We start from the raw sequence: 13,760 nt of genomic DNA on the forward strand, positions 1-13,760 counted from the left end.
CGCTAGTTAAGCTAACTAGCTAGTGATAGTTAACTTAACTATCACTCGCTAGTTAAGCTAACTAGCTAGTGATAGTTAACTTAACGATCACTAGCTAGTTAAGCTAACTAGCTAGTGATCATCATTTAACCGGTGGATAAGTTACAGAAAGTTTTCCTGTAACTAAGTTATTTCTCTGCCATTAGCACATTTAGCAGCGAGTACATGAAGGTGACTGACAGCGCTAAGCCCCGCCTCCTGGCTCTGATTGGTTGTTTGTCAGACCGTCGCTCAGGGAGGAGGTTGATCTTTTCTCATAAACTGTTACAACATGGTGACACTTTGGACAAATATATGAAAAACTTTATCAGTTTACTGCAGTTTTAAAGAAAAGAAATCCCACAATTACCTTCAAAACCAGAAATAAGTACAACAGAATCACTTTAATTTGCATTAAGGGTAAAAATAAATCGGTGAATTTTCTTACTTAAATGTGAATTTAGCCTCATGCTAACGGTTTGGTTTTATTCTGGTTTCCCCTCGTCGGCCTGCTGGCCGTCACGCTTCATTCCTGCTGTCACTGAAGAGTTCAGACGTCTGCAGGCCGGCCAGCCTGACACACGCAGGAGAGAAACGAACCGTTCTCTGGAGAAAGAAGATGTTCCGCGATGCAACACGAATAACGAGCGCAGAGGGGAAAATAAAGACCTGGACGGATTTTTATTCCGGCGTCTCATGAAGAGACACGGAGGATCCAGATGTTTGATGATAAGTCCGTCATCAGGCCGTTTTGTTGCTGTTTGAATCAGATAAAACCTTCATGTTCCAGTTTGGTTTCAGTCCTGGAAACCTGGAGGAGGAGAACAGAACCGGCTGCAGGATGAGCTGCAGCGCGCCGACGGTCCGGCGGCTCGTCTCTGAAACAGCCACAACCAGGCAACGAGCTAAAATCAGGACTTTACAGCACTTAAGAGTTTACAGGTTAAACCTCCATATTTTAGTCCTTCAGGCCAAATATGACTATAAACACTATAAAAACAGAAGTCAGTAGAAACTAGTTATATTTACTTCAGTAACTTTTTGGATAATATGTACTTTTGTTTTTACTGTTGCGTACTTTTGCTTGAATGATTTTATTATGAAGTATTTCTACTCTTGAGTAAAATACCCACAAACAACCAAATATTCACCAAACTCTGACACACGGCTGCAGTTTTTGTTTTTCTGCGTTTTGTTTAGAAAGAAATTGTTCTTTTGCTTGATGTTGTTTTGTCATCACATTTTTTATATAAATAATTTTCATTTTGCTCTTAAAATACCAAAGTTTCCATTTAATTTTATATTTGGTCCATGTGATGATGCAGTTTTTAAATGATGTTTTTGGGTAACTCCATATTTTCCCAGTTAACTTACTTTTGTTGTATCTTCACTGTAAAAACTCTGAAAATGATTTTTGTCAGCACCTGGTGATAAGTCAGCATGACTGAGACGAAACCGGCTCCGTTGAAGAAACACAAACCGAAACTGAACTTCTGCTTTTTCTGATGATTTTACACAGAAATGCAGAAACTCAGATGACGAGTTAAATTTCACTGGGAGGTTTCTGTTGTCCAGAAGAAAGGTCGGGTAGAAACTTTGTTTTGGTGGATCTTCTTAAAAAGACGAAGTTATGAAGTGGATTTCTACCAAGACTCAAAACTTTAATTTCTGGAGTTTCCACTCTGTAATAATTCATACTGGATAAAAAGAAACATTCGACACATTAGGGATTATCCTTAAAACTTCTCTAGGTTCAGATAATTAAGGATAAAGTTATCATGGTATTAATATTTTGATTTCCATAAATTACACTGGGCCTGAAACACTTCACTCATTCTCTGTTTGCTTCAAGGAAACTTTTGATTTTAACATTTTTAAAGTTTGTTTTCTCTGTGAGGTTAGAAAATAAACTTCACACTAAAAAACAAACTCTTACCAAGTTTTCTCTATTTTCTGGGGAAAATATCTCATTAACTTGGAAATATGACAAAACGGCTTGTTTGAATCAATAATTCCTTAACTGGTTAAATATATTACAGTTTTGCTGGCAGATAGTTTCAGTTATAACTTGGCAAAAATGTCTGGTTAAGTTAAATCATCTGCCAGTGAAACTATGATATATTTCATAAATATAAAGTAATTCTTGACTAAAACAAGCTCCCATATGTTGCTGAAAAGTCACATTTCAGTTAGTTTTGTCATATTTCCAGATTAATGAGACATTTACACCAGAAAATATAAAAGGCTTTGTAAGATTTAGTGTTTTTGCAGTGCAGACAGGCTTCCACAAAACAACAAAGCTGCAGTATGAAACTTTACTAAAAATATATTTTACATATTTGATGAAATGTTATCATATAAGACAAATAATCTGAAAAACATCCAGCTCCTCTGCTTTCACCCTGTGCTGTCTGAAAACAACCAATCACAGCCAGGAGGCGGGTCTTAGCGCTGTCAATCATCCTCATGCTCACACTGTGTCTTGGTCTCTGCTTTGTTGAATGCTAATGCTAGTTAGCCTAGCCACCAAAGACTGTTTAAACGGTTTTTCTGTAACGGTAAGTTATTTCTCTCCATTAGCACATTTAGCAGCGCGTACATGAAGATGAGTGACAGCATTAAGCCCCACCTACTGGCTCTGATTGGTTGTTTTTGGTGCATTTCTTCACAGATTATCTGTCTCAACATGGTGAAAAACTTTATAAACATGGAAAAAAAACATATTTTAGAAAAAGTTACAAACTGCAACTTTAAAACTCTGGAAATGATTATGTTACAAATAAACCTGCAACAATAATAAGAACTGAGAAGCAGTTTAGTCCTTAATGTCAAATCACTGCAAAAACACAAATAATTTTCCTCTAAAATCTAGTCCAAATATTTTATGACACTTTAAATGAGACTAAAAAACTTTTCAGCAACAAAAGAGAGAATATAGTTACAAGTGAAATAGTTTGCCAACCTAACAAGACATTTTTCTCACCTTAGAGCTTAAAATGAAACTAAAAACTAAACTAAAATTACTTGGTAAGACGTTTTTGAGTGAAGTGTCAGCGTTCCTGCTGAGAAACAGGACGAACGTCAGAAACCAAAAACATTCAAACAAAACTCTTTAAAACCATCAAAAATCTGTGGCTGCTGTTGCAGCAGAGCAGCCATTAAGGGTCAAAGGTCAGACCTGGTTTGCTCCTGCTCTCTGCCATCCATCATAACCAAACAGTGGGGATGTAAATCTGAACACGGAGCAGCAGAATCACATCCAGGTGTCACCGCCGCAGAAAAACACAGAGTGGGACTGGAAAAACAAAGAAACAAGTGGAGCAGCTGCTTCCAGCTCTGACTCACTAATCAGGTATTAGCTTAACCAGCATCGCTAAATAAAGACAATACAAACATTTCCTCCGCCGCCAACACTTACACTAAATGGATAATTGGGGGAAAAATAAACTGTGGGGTCCACACGGAGCAGGATCTCCTGTGTGTGTGGGTGTGTGTGTGGGTGTGTGTGTGTGGGTGTGGGTGTGTGTGTGTGTAAGTGGGACAGAGTGCACTCAGCCACCAGCGGGGGGAAAATTGAAGGCAGATTTTCCACAGCAGGCGCAGCTCCAAATTGCTCATTTTGGACGGAGAATTTGCTCTGGCACAAGATGTGACAATGAGATTCATTTCAGGGCACAAAGACACACACACACACACACACACACACACACACACACACACGGGACTATTAGAGAAAACTCAAACCGCCTTCAAAGGAGGAAAAGAAACGCTCTTGTTAGCCTCAAGTTTTGACTTTGATCAAAAGGCTCAGACTGAATGTTCCTTTCTCATTCAACACACACACACACACACACACACACACACACACACAGCTCTACCGTGCAGTGTCCTGTTTCTCTGCATGATGGTCTCCAGCTGTGCAGCGTCTCTCTGGTCGTCTCACACCTTCTCCACATCGCAGCAGCTTCAGCCGACCAAGATTCCTTAAAAAACAAAAAACCCACCTGATCGGATCACCTGGAAACATCAGGAAACATCAGGAAACATCTGGAAACATCTGGAAACATCTGCAGCTTGGATTGAAGTCTGGACGTCGCTGCTCTGCGTTCGACCAGCTGAAACTTTTCTCCACCTTCAGGAGTTTCAAACCTTTAGGAAGAAACACGATCAGGTCAGCAGACGACCTGAGAGACTTCAGTCATTTCTTCAAGTGTGACTTTAATTAAATTAATATCGACTGAGACTCGACATGGGTGCAGATTACAGATTACAGAGTCAGAAGTTAACAGCAATAATTCTGGTTCTGTCGTCACTGGGAAGAATTGGAGTTTATTTTTCAAAGCTGCATTTTTATCATTCATTTACTAATAATGTCTCAGTCTGTACTAAATATTTAGCTTCCTAATATAATATCTAGCATGCTAACTACATTATTCAACTTCAAACTAAGATTTTTGCTTGCTAACAAAATTTTTACTTTGAAGCTAAATATTCAGCTTCATAAATAACTACAATATTTACCATCAAAGTCCAATTTTAGCCAGCAAGCTAAATATTTAGCTTCAAACTAAATATTTATATTTAATATTTTTAATGTTTCCATTAATCTATAAAAATTAGAGACTAAATATTTAGTTTCAAACTAAATATTTAATTTGAAGCTAAATATTTAGCTTGCTAACAAAATATTTAGGTTACCATCTAAATAGTTTCAAAGTAAATATTTAGCTTTCTAATTAAATATTCATTACAAAGCTAAATATTTACTTTGAATATTTAGCTAAATTAATCCCATTTACAGGCTAAAATTACAAAAGTTTTCTACAAAACCACAGAAACCTTCAAACTAATCAGATTGATGCTGATTTCCTACACAAGCAGCAGGAGCAACAAAAAGTCGAGCCTTTAAGAACTCAGCTGTTCGCACAGTAGTCCAAATATGTTCATGGAAAGTTAAGTGGAAGGAAAAAGCCTGGTAAAGACAGGTGTCCATTCAGACGTCTGGGTGAGATTCAGGAAGAGATGTCTGCTCCTGTTACTGATCAAATTTATCAGCAGCTGAGTTTTTCTTTTCATTCTTTAAAACCAGGTTTCCTGTACTCGGCTACTTTCTCCTACTGCCTCCGTTCAGATATTTCCTGTCACCACATGCTTCCAACAACAAAATCAGCAACAAGCTGCGCTCAGCTGAACTTCCAGACTGAATCCTTTCACCAGTCAGTGGTTCTGAGTTTGATTGGTTTGGACTTTATGTAATTACATTTAAAATGAATTGGATCTGTTAGTTTTAACTTCAGTTATGAGCGATTTCACTGAACTGAACTTCATTAAACCGTTTTTATCTGGACGTCTGATAATCGTCTTCAGGTTTTATTTCTGCCTGGATGATCCATAAATCAGAGTTCAATGGTTCAACAAGCTGAGATGAAAATCAGCAGGAAAACTGCTGATCCACAAAAGAAATATTAGAAAATGCTGACTGGGTCAGCAGATTAAACAAGACTGAATATTCATCGTTTTTAGAGATTAATGGAAACATTCAAAATCACTGAACCAAAACAAAACTGTAAAAACTCACACGTTAGTTCAGCTCTCGGTCAGTGGCTGTAAATCTGCTTGTGAATTTAATCATCTTGTGGTTTTTAGTTTTCTGCTGTTGACAGATGTTCTGATGCGCAGCTGCAAGTTCTCACAGCGTCCAGCAGGGGGAGTAAAACATCACCTTATTCCTGTTCCACAGTTGGAAGCAACAGGGAAAATCCCAATGACCACCAACCAGATTCAGCTTTTATTTCTCCAATAAAGCTTTAAAGTTTTAATTTGACCTGATGCTGAGAGTTAATTTGAAACTTTAACATTTAAATTTAACGTTCAAAGTGGAGCTGCTTGTTATTTCGCTGCTTTCTTCCAATCAGTTCAGCAAAGGAACGTTCTCTGAAATGACTTCCTGCGTCTTTCCCAGGTCGGCCGTGACGCTGGGAGGTTCGGACCGGTCCGGTCCGGGTCATGATGATTACACGGCAGCATCCCGTCGCTCAGCGTGATGGCTGCTTTGGTTGCTTCAAGAAGCAGCAGCAGCAGCAGCTATTTTAGCCCAACCAGAAATGGCTTTGATTTAATTTCCTTCCAGGACAAAAATAAAAATATGTCGGTCTGCATGTTCTGCGCTGCATGAGAGAAGTCAACGTGTAATTTAAGGCTGCAGCAGGCAGACCGAAACTTTAAACCTCGCTCTCTGGAAGGCTGTCATTTACAGATGTATCAGCAAGTTTAAACAAACCAGAAAACACATTTTCTCTCACCAGAGGCAAAATTAAACTTTTAGTCAAATTAATTACTGCACACTTTGATGATGACAACGTCTTACAGTTCATAAAGCAGAAAACCATCAGGGTCTGCTGATCATCCTCCAAACGAGTTACCTTGGTCAGCAGGTGGCGCTGTTCCAGGCAGCTGAAAAACAGAGCACTGCCGTCTGGAGCTGAAACAGAAGAAGACGAAAACAAATCAGGAAAACATGAAGTCGGAACGCAACACTGAGACTCGAACCAGCTGGATCTGAGAATACTTACAGCTTTGACTCAGACTCATCATGTCCGCCTGTCGCCATGGCAACAGGCTAACAACTCGCTCTGTCACCAAAAACAATCCATCCACTCTCTGAAAAACAACACAACCGGCCTATTCCAAGCCTGTGGATGCAGCGCAGAAAGTATTTAACATTCAGTCTGAAGAAAGGCTGAAACTTTCCTGCTTTACAGACGTTTTATTCATTTTTATTTAACAAATTATGGCGAACAACTTACAGCTGAAGCACGAGAAAAATGTTGTACCAGGACCCACAATCCATTTCTCCCGCTCGGCTGAACACTCACGTTTGTTTTTGTAATTTACCCGGAAGTTTTTTGAGCAACCTGTTCCCCTCCTGGCCTGTGGGGGCGCTGCACCAAGAACCACTGAAGGAAACGACACAAAAACCTCTGAAGACACTGAGAGCAACTTCCTTCTTCACCAGATGGAAACAAGATGGAGGCGTCAGATTTTAGTGTTGGAGGATTTCTCTAAAGACCAGGAGCCATTTCTGCTGCTAGCGCTAGGCTAGCACGTTAGCTTTGGTTGCATTTACCCAGAATGCCCTGTGCTGTAGTCCACTTCCTGCTTTAGAAAGGTCTCAAAATTGACCTGTTTGTTTCCATCAAGTAAATTTATTTTCAGAATTTCAGTTTATGTAACTCTGTGGCCAAAATCAGCTCCTGATTGGAGCATTTCATTAATGCTGGAAAGTTCTGGATTCTGTTACTGAAATATAAAAATGCTACAAATATTTTCCCCCAGATTTCTGCTTCCGGGTCTAAACCAGCTGGTTCTGAATCTTTTTCGCTGTTGGTTTGAGGAACTGAGTAAAATCATCGTTTTTATCCACAGAAAAACCTGCAAAAAGATCCGCTGTCAGAAATCTGGATCTGAATCAGAGGGAAACGTTTATCTTCAGAGAACAGCAGCAGTGTTTAATTTGAACTCCTGCAGAGATTATTCTGTATTTCTATCCGCTGAAGAGCGGGAGGTTCTGGTTCCTCATCCGAGCCGACGTTCCGGCTGGGCAGCCCGGTCCGTCCGCGTGGTTCCGGGACGTTTCTGGGCCAAACGCTCCGCAGCAGCTCAGATTTCCTGGAGAAAAGTTTCACCTTGAAGGCCGCAGCCTGTGTTGGTGAAAATAGTGACTTAATCACACAAACAGCGCAACCTCTGAGTCAACTGCAGTTTGCGTGGAAACTCCACATCTTGGGACATTCCTCTGGTTGCTCGCTCCAACCACACACTGTTAACAGCTGCGCAGTATTTCACCGCTCCAGAAACCGCTCATTAATGAAGCATTCGCGATCATGTGGCACTGACAGCGGGACAAAGATCAGTGCAGGAACCGGAGAGGCAGCGCTCCGCTTCCCGCTCCCATGCATGCAGACGGCCCGCCCCGCCCTCACTCGCACTGTCTCCTCTGTAATGAGCTCCAGATGTGGCGCCGCTGCCAGGGGAGGGGCCGGGGGGCATGTCATGTGCTCAGGCGAGGAGAGACGCTGTCCGAGGGGACGCTGTCAGCCCTGATGGAGTGGCTGGCTGGGCCCCGGGGGCCAAACGGAGGGGGCGGGGGTCACAAACATCCCACATCTGGAATCACTTCAGGTCAGGCCGGGCTGGCCGTGAAAGGTGAGCCGGGCGCCTGGCAGGGGGCAGAGGGGCAACACTGGACATACCACAGTCAGGGATCAGTGGGCAGGAAAACAACCGGCAGCTGAAACTAAGCCAGGAATCCCTCCAACAGCAGGAACAAACTTTAAGACGCATCATTTGGAAACAGAAACTTTACAGACAAAAGGTCCTAAAAGAGCCAAGAAGGAACGTCAGTCGTAAAAATAAACAGAATCAGCCTCCAGGCCTTTACAGGTCTTAGCTTTTTAAAAGCGCCTTCAGCTCCAGGTGTTTCAGACTCTGCACTGCAGCTAAACACGACTCAACTGTGCCGCCTAGTTTTCAGTGATAATTGTCATTATTTTATTTGCATATGTTGTTTATTTCTGTGGTTTGGTTTGTTTTCTCTCTTTCTGCAGGTGTGGAACCAGATTCCTTTCCTCTAAACGTCTTTTCTTTTCCCTCTCTTTGCCTTGACATCAGAAGTAAACTCACATTTATAATAAAAACTCACATTTATAATCAAGTCTACCATAAATCATCAGGTTTATCATCATGGCAAAGCTGCAACACTCCACTTGTGAAAGTAAATGAGTTGAACTTCGACTCGCTGCTGAACAGAACACAAAATAAAAAACAGCTAAAAAGCTTCAGAAAAAAGTCTAACTGAAGAAAATCAGCAAATCTAAAAGAAAAATAATCTAATTTAACTGATTTGAAGTTGCTAAAAAGTCCAAACCTGCGTTTGGACTTTTTAATTTAAGGTTCACAGATAATCTTCACTTTAACAACTTCAGGAGAAAAACATCCAGAAAAAACGCCGAGAACGACAAACGTTCAAGTTTAATAAAGTTTAGCGAAATTTAACCTTCAGACACCTGCAAACTTCAAACTGTGAAGCTGAAATGTTGAAATTACATGGAGGAAAATATTAAAATGGCATTAATGCTTCTGTAACACAAAACTGAACAAGTATGTCAAAAACCTCCTGAAACCTAAAAACAAGGTTTTTATTTTTAAACATCTGGTGATTTAAACAGTTTGGTCTCATTGATGTGTCACAATTTTTATTAAATCAGGTAGAAAACAATATTCAGTCACTTTCAGGTCATGTTTTAAATGTCCAGATTAAGTTATTATAAAAGTAAAAATTTTATTTGAAAAATAATTTTAACTCAGAAAACAGTTTTAGAGCAAAAACCTGAAAAATGATTTTTAGCTTCTATTAATACAGATTCCAGTTATGGATCAATTATTATTATAAATCTGCTCCAAATGGACAAAATACTGTAAAATGTTAACATTATTTCCACGGGACGATGTTTGAACTCTGCTGTTATAATTGATGTTGTTATGAACGTCTGAAGCTCAATTAATAAATCAGGCTGTTTGCAAACAGAAAGGAAATATTTTTCTGTCCTGAGAAAAACAAACGATTTTCTGATAATTCAGTTTAAAACGTCGATGAAATTTAAAGAGCCAAAAAACTTTCAAAACGATGGCAGAAAAAACAAAAACTGCTTAAAATGTTTTCATGAGATTTATGTTGAAAATTTAACGTTGCATAACTTTATCAAGTCAGCGTAGAAAAAATGTTCGTTTCCTCAAAAAGTCTAAAAATAAAGAAATAAATCGAACACTTTAACTTCCTGAATGTTGAAGAATGAATTTAACAATCAAATACAAATTCATGTCAGACATTTTTTATTTCTTTGAATTTTCTGAGTTTAATGATAATTTAAAGTTTTAACTGAAGTTTCTGAACAGCGCAGAGACGTTTTACTTTCCAAAGTTTCACAGCCTGAGTTTGATCCAAAAGCCTCTAAAAGTTTTCAAATCTGGAATAAATGTGAAGCCGAATCAGGTTTCCGAACCCGGAGCAGGTCAGCTTCAGGCGGTGAAACCTTCTGAATTATAAATCTGCTTTTTTCAAGGCACTTGTTCTGATGCTCAGCCCGACTCGGAGGACATGTGTTGGTCCGTGCCGAGGGTCACCAGGGGTCGCGAAGAAGAAACGGCGAGCCGTGGAGCAAACGAGGCCCCGGGGCCCCTCCGCATTAAGGAGAGGACTTCCCTCCTCGTAAATATTCGGGTTTTAAAGATGGAAACTTCAGGCTTTTCTAATCTGGGAAAGAAAACACTCCGGACAGAGAGCATGAGCAGCTCCAGTTTTTCTGTTCTCTGGTGATAAATCTCTCCTTTATGGGCCGAGCATGAGCGCCGCGATCAGGTTTGCTTTCCAAATGGCCCCGGCTATAAACAGACTTTATTTCACACAGTGTCTGAAGTGTGATTTAAGTTAGACTGCACTGTAAAACAACAACAAAAATCTGATTTCTGCTGCACAAACGTGACAAATCCTCCAGCTGGAATCTGTTTGGGTTGCTTGAAATGCTTTTTTATTCATATACAAGGTTCTGTTACAAATAAAGTATATCATAGGAAATTATCTACTGGTTTGGCTTCAGAAATACATTAACTTTATACTGGACTATATAACATGTAGGTCAGAAAGCACTGAAGCAGCTTTTCAGTGGTATAACATGGAGAAAAAACATGTTTTAAAAAAAATAATGAGTAAATGACAAAGTGTTTGGTTGGTTGGTCCCACTTTTGGTTTTTATCCGCGACGTTTAAAAAAGAAGAAAAATGAAACGGGGGATTCCAAACGGTCCGGGTCCGAGTCTCAGTCAAAGCCAGACACTCGATGCTAAATCCGCTCAGGAAGTCCTTCAGAGTTCAGAGAACCTCAGGAGGAAGTAAAGTCACCTCGGGTTAGAAGCCCCGCCCCCGTCCCGGGACGGCCTGGCCGTTTCCTGTCCGGTCCGGAGCGGCGGCTCAGTTGACCGTGGGAACCTGGTTCAAGCTGTACTCCTTGGCTTTGAGCCGCAGGTTGGCGATGCTGTTGGCCATGTTCATGCCCTGGGACGTGTTGGTGTTGGAGCAGGTGGGCGGGTAGGTCGCCATGGCGCTGTGGAGACACGCAACCAAGCGTTAGTGCCGCCGACACGCGGCCCAAATCCAGCACTCAGACAAACCACAGCAGCTCAACGCCGATCCAACCAGTCAGCTCATGGTCTTCGTCAAAACTCAAAAACTCCTTCAAGTTTCTTACAATAAAAGATCAACGAAAAACCGGAAACAGGCTCAGTTAAAAAGCAGAACCATCAGCAGCTTTTATTGGGATGAATCCTGGAATTTAGCTTCTATGCTAACTTTGAAAATGTTCGTCGCACTTAGCTTCCCCTAAATTCATTTTCCTGGAAAAACTCTAAATGCTAATTTATTGGCTGTTTTGAAAACTTTACATTTAATAAAGTTCAACATCTGAGTTAAAGTTTTGGTTCTTAACTTTTAAGAATCCTTCAAGTACTTAGATGTTTCATGCTCTTGTTTTGAAGGGGGAGAAGACTGTTTCCTGTTATCATGTTTTTTTCCTCAATAACTTTAATCGAAACAAGAAACGTACAGAAACAAAACAAACAAAAAAGACAAAATACAACAAATACATTTATAGAAAATGTAAATGATAATTTGTTCTGAAGTGTCGTCTTTCAAGGTCAGATTTAATTTGAATTGAACTTAGCTCTTTAGCATTAGCTTCTCCTATATACCATGTTTTAGCCCTTAGCAGAACTAATGTTTATGATTAGCACTTTGTGGTTAGCACAGCTAGCCTTTTAGCCATCACTGACAATCATAGATAAAATTCTCTAACTTCAGATTCGGACTATTTTGTCTCACTTGTTTGACATTTAGAGCGTCTTGGCCACAGTTTTTATCTTCATCATCATCATCTTCAGCCTGACATTTGTCTCCATCTTGATTCTCCTTCACTGCCGTCAGGCTGCAGCTCTGATTGGTTCAGAAGAAACTGGAACAAACGAGCATTTAAACCCGTTTCTGCTCTGATGCAGGCTAACAATAATTTCACTTCTCTAAATTATCCAAACAATTTTCATTAACAACACATTAAGTCAATAATGATCTAACAGGGACACAAACAATTCAAATCAAACTTTAACCATTTCTAGTGACGGTTTGAAGTGTGCGTTATTCTAACGCCGCTCCTCTGGCCAGGGTGGGAGTCGCCATAGTAACCACAGTTACTATGGCGACTCCCACTGCATTGTTGGAATATTCAAAGGAAATGGCTTCCAGACCCGTCTCTCCTGCTTCTCTTTTAATGGAGCCCTGATCGAGTCGCTCCGGTCCGGCCTCGGGAGAATCCTCGGTTTGATGAAACACGTCTGGCTGCTTCTAACAGAGCTTACTGTAAACCACCAGAGTGGCAAAAGAGCTGCGGGGTCACGGGGTCACCGCCGGATTTAATACGCTTCATTTTCACATTATCACCTCATCAGGACGGAGGCCGATCGCCCCGACACGCAGAGAGAGAGAGAGAGGTGTTTACATTGAACACAATTATTCTGGAGCGGGAAGGAACCGGAACCGGTTCTGGTCCTGATTTATGATCCACAAACAACAGAGAGAAACTGGATCTGACAATCCAGCAGAGTGAAGACGAGCCGTTTGTTTGTGTGGAGATGAAGCTGCTGGCGCAGTCGGCCGCGGCGTCGAGGCGTCCTTCGGCTCAGGAAGCAGAGAAAATTAAATAAATATGTGACGTAAAAGTCAAGCAGTGAAAAGTTTCTCCATGTTTTCTACATAAATCCTGACACAAGCAGCTGCAGGACGTCCAACTCATAGAAAACTAGTCCTGCTCAGTGGAAGGATACGCAGAGAAACACTGATGCTTTCTGGATAACAAAATAGACCCTACACATTAATACAGACTTTTCTTAAAAATCTAAAACCAAATGAATCTCAAATAAATCAGATTTTTATAATGCTTACTCTGTTTCTGTGTAGGATCTATTTTCTTAGCCAAAGAACGGCAGTCGTTTTGATGAACGTATTCTTCCACTGGTCAGAAGAGTTTGTTTCAGACTCTGGGAATTATTCCTGTAAAGATTTAAAATCTGTAGTTTTCCAGGTTTTTTCCGAGGTTTTCCGTTGAGCTAATCGTTTAATCCAGAACCGAGGGCGTTCTCCGGTTCCAGCAGACGGAGGAAGAATAAATAAATAAGTCATGTTAAAGTAGTGTGACCTGTAAATATGAGTAAACCTCTATAAGGAGCAGCTGCTGAGGAACCTGATTGGTGGAAGGATACGTTGGTGAGAAAAGATTTAATTCAATTTCATTTATCAATTAAATCCTGAATTTTTCCAAAATGTTTCAGTCGCCTGAGATGCTGAGGATTTTTACGCTTCTTCACTTTCACACCAGTCGGTTATTTTAATAGTTTTAAACTGAATTATGGGACTCTTCACGCTGGCTGCTCGCCGTATCCTTCCGCTGCTCAGACCGGATCTCCTTCTCTGTGTTCATTAAAAATCCTTTAATCAGAGAAATGATGGAAACCGAAAACCTGTCAGTTTTATCTAAAAGCTGAAGGAGTCCGAACTGGGTCAGAACCGGACCAGAACCAGGTCAGAACTGGGTCAGAACCGGATCAGAACCAGGTCAGAACTGGGTCAGAACCGGATCAGAA

At 40.6% G+C, this 13,760-nt stretch overlaps 1 protein-coding gene across 2 annotated transcripts in view; it reads right to left on the minus strand.

Annotated features, from left to right (window-relative positions):
• Positions 1 to 5,960: 5,960 nt before the first annotated feature.
• prrx1b (paired related homeobox 1b) overlaps positions 5,961 to 13,760 on the minus strand; it is a 21,344-nt gene continuing 13,544 nt past the window's right edge. The window contains exons 4-5 of one of the 2 annotated variants that reach the window (XM_016680395.1): positions 11,025 to 11,176; positions 5,961 to 6,021 (exon numbers count right to left, since the gene is read on the minus strand). In XM_016680395.1, coding sequence (XP_016535881.1) covers positions 11,044 to 11,176 — 133 coding nt within the window. In that variant the 3' untranslated portion in view covers positions 5,961 to 6,021; positions 11,025 to 11,043. Of the gene's footprint in view, positions 6,022 to 10,581; positions 11,177 to 13,760 lie in introns of those variants that run through there. The other variant, XM_007569366.2, reaches the window with a different exon arrangement.

This window comes from Poecilia formosa, unplaced genomic scaffold, assembly GCF_000485575.1.
Source record: "Poecilia formosa unplaced genomic scaffold, Poecilia_formosa-5.1.2 Scaffold240, whole genome shotgun sequence".
NCBI classification, from domain to species: domain Eukaryota; kingdom Metazoa; phylum Chordata; class Actinopteri; order Cyprinodontiformes; family Poeciliidae; genus Poecilia; species Poecilia formosa.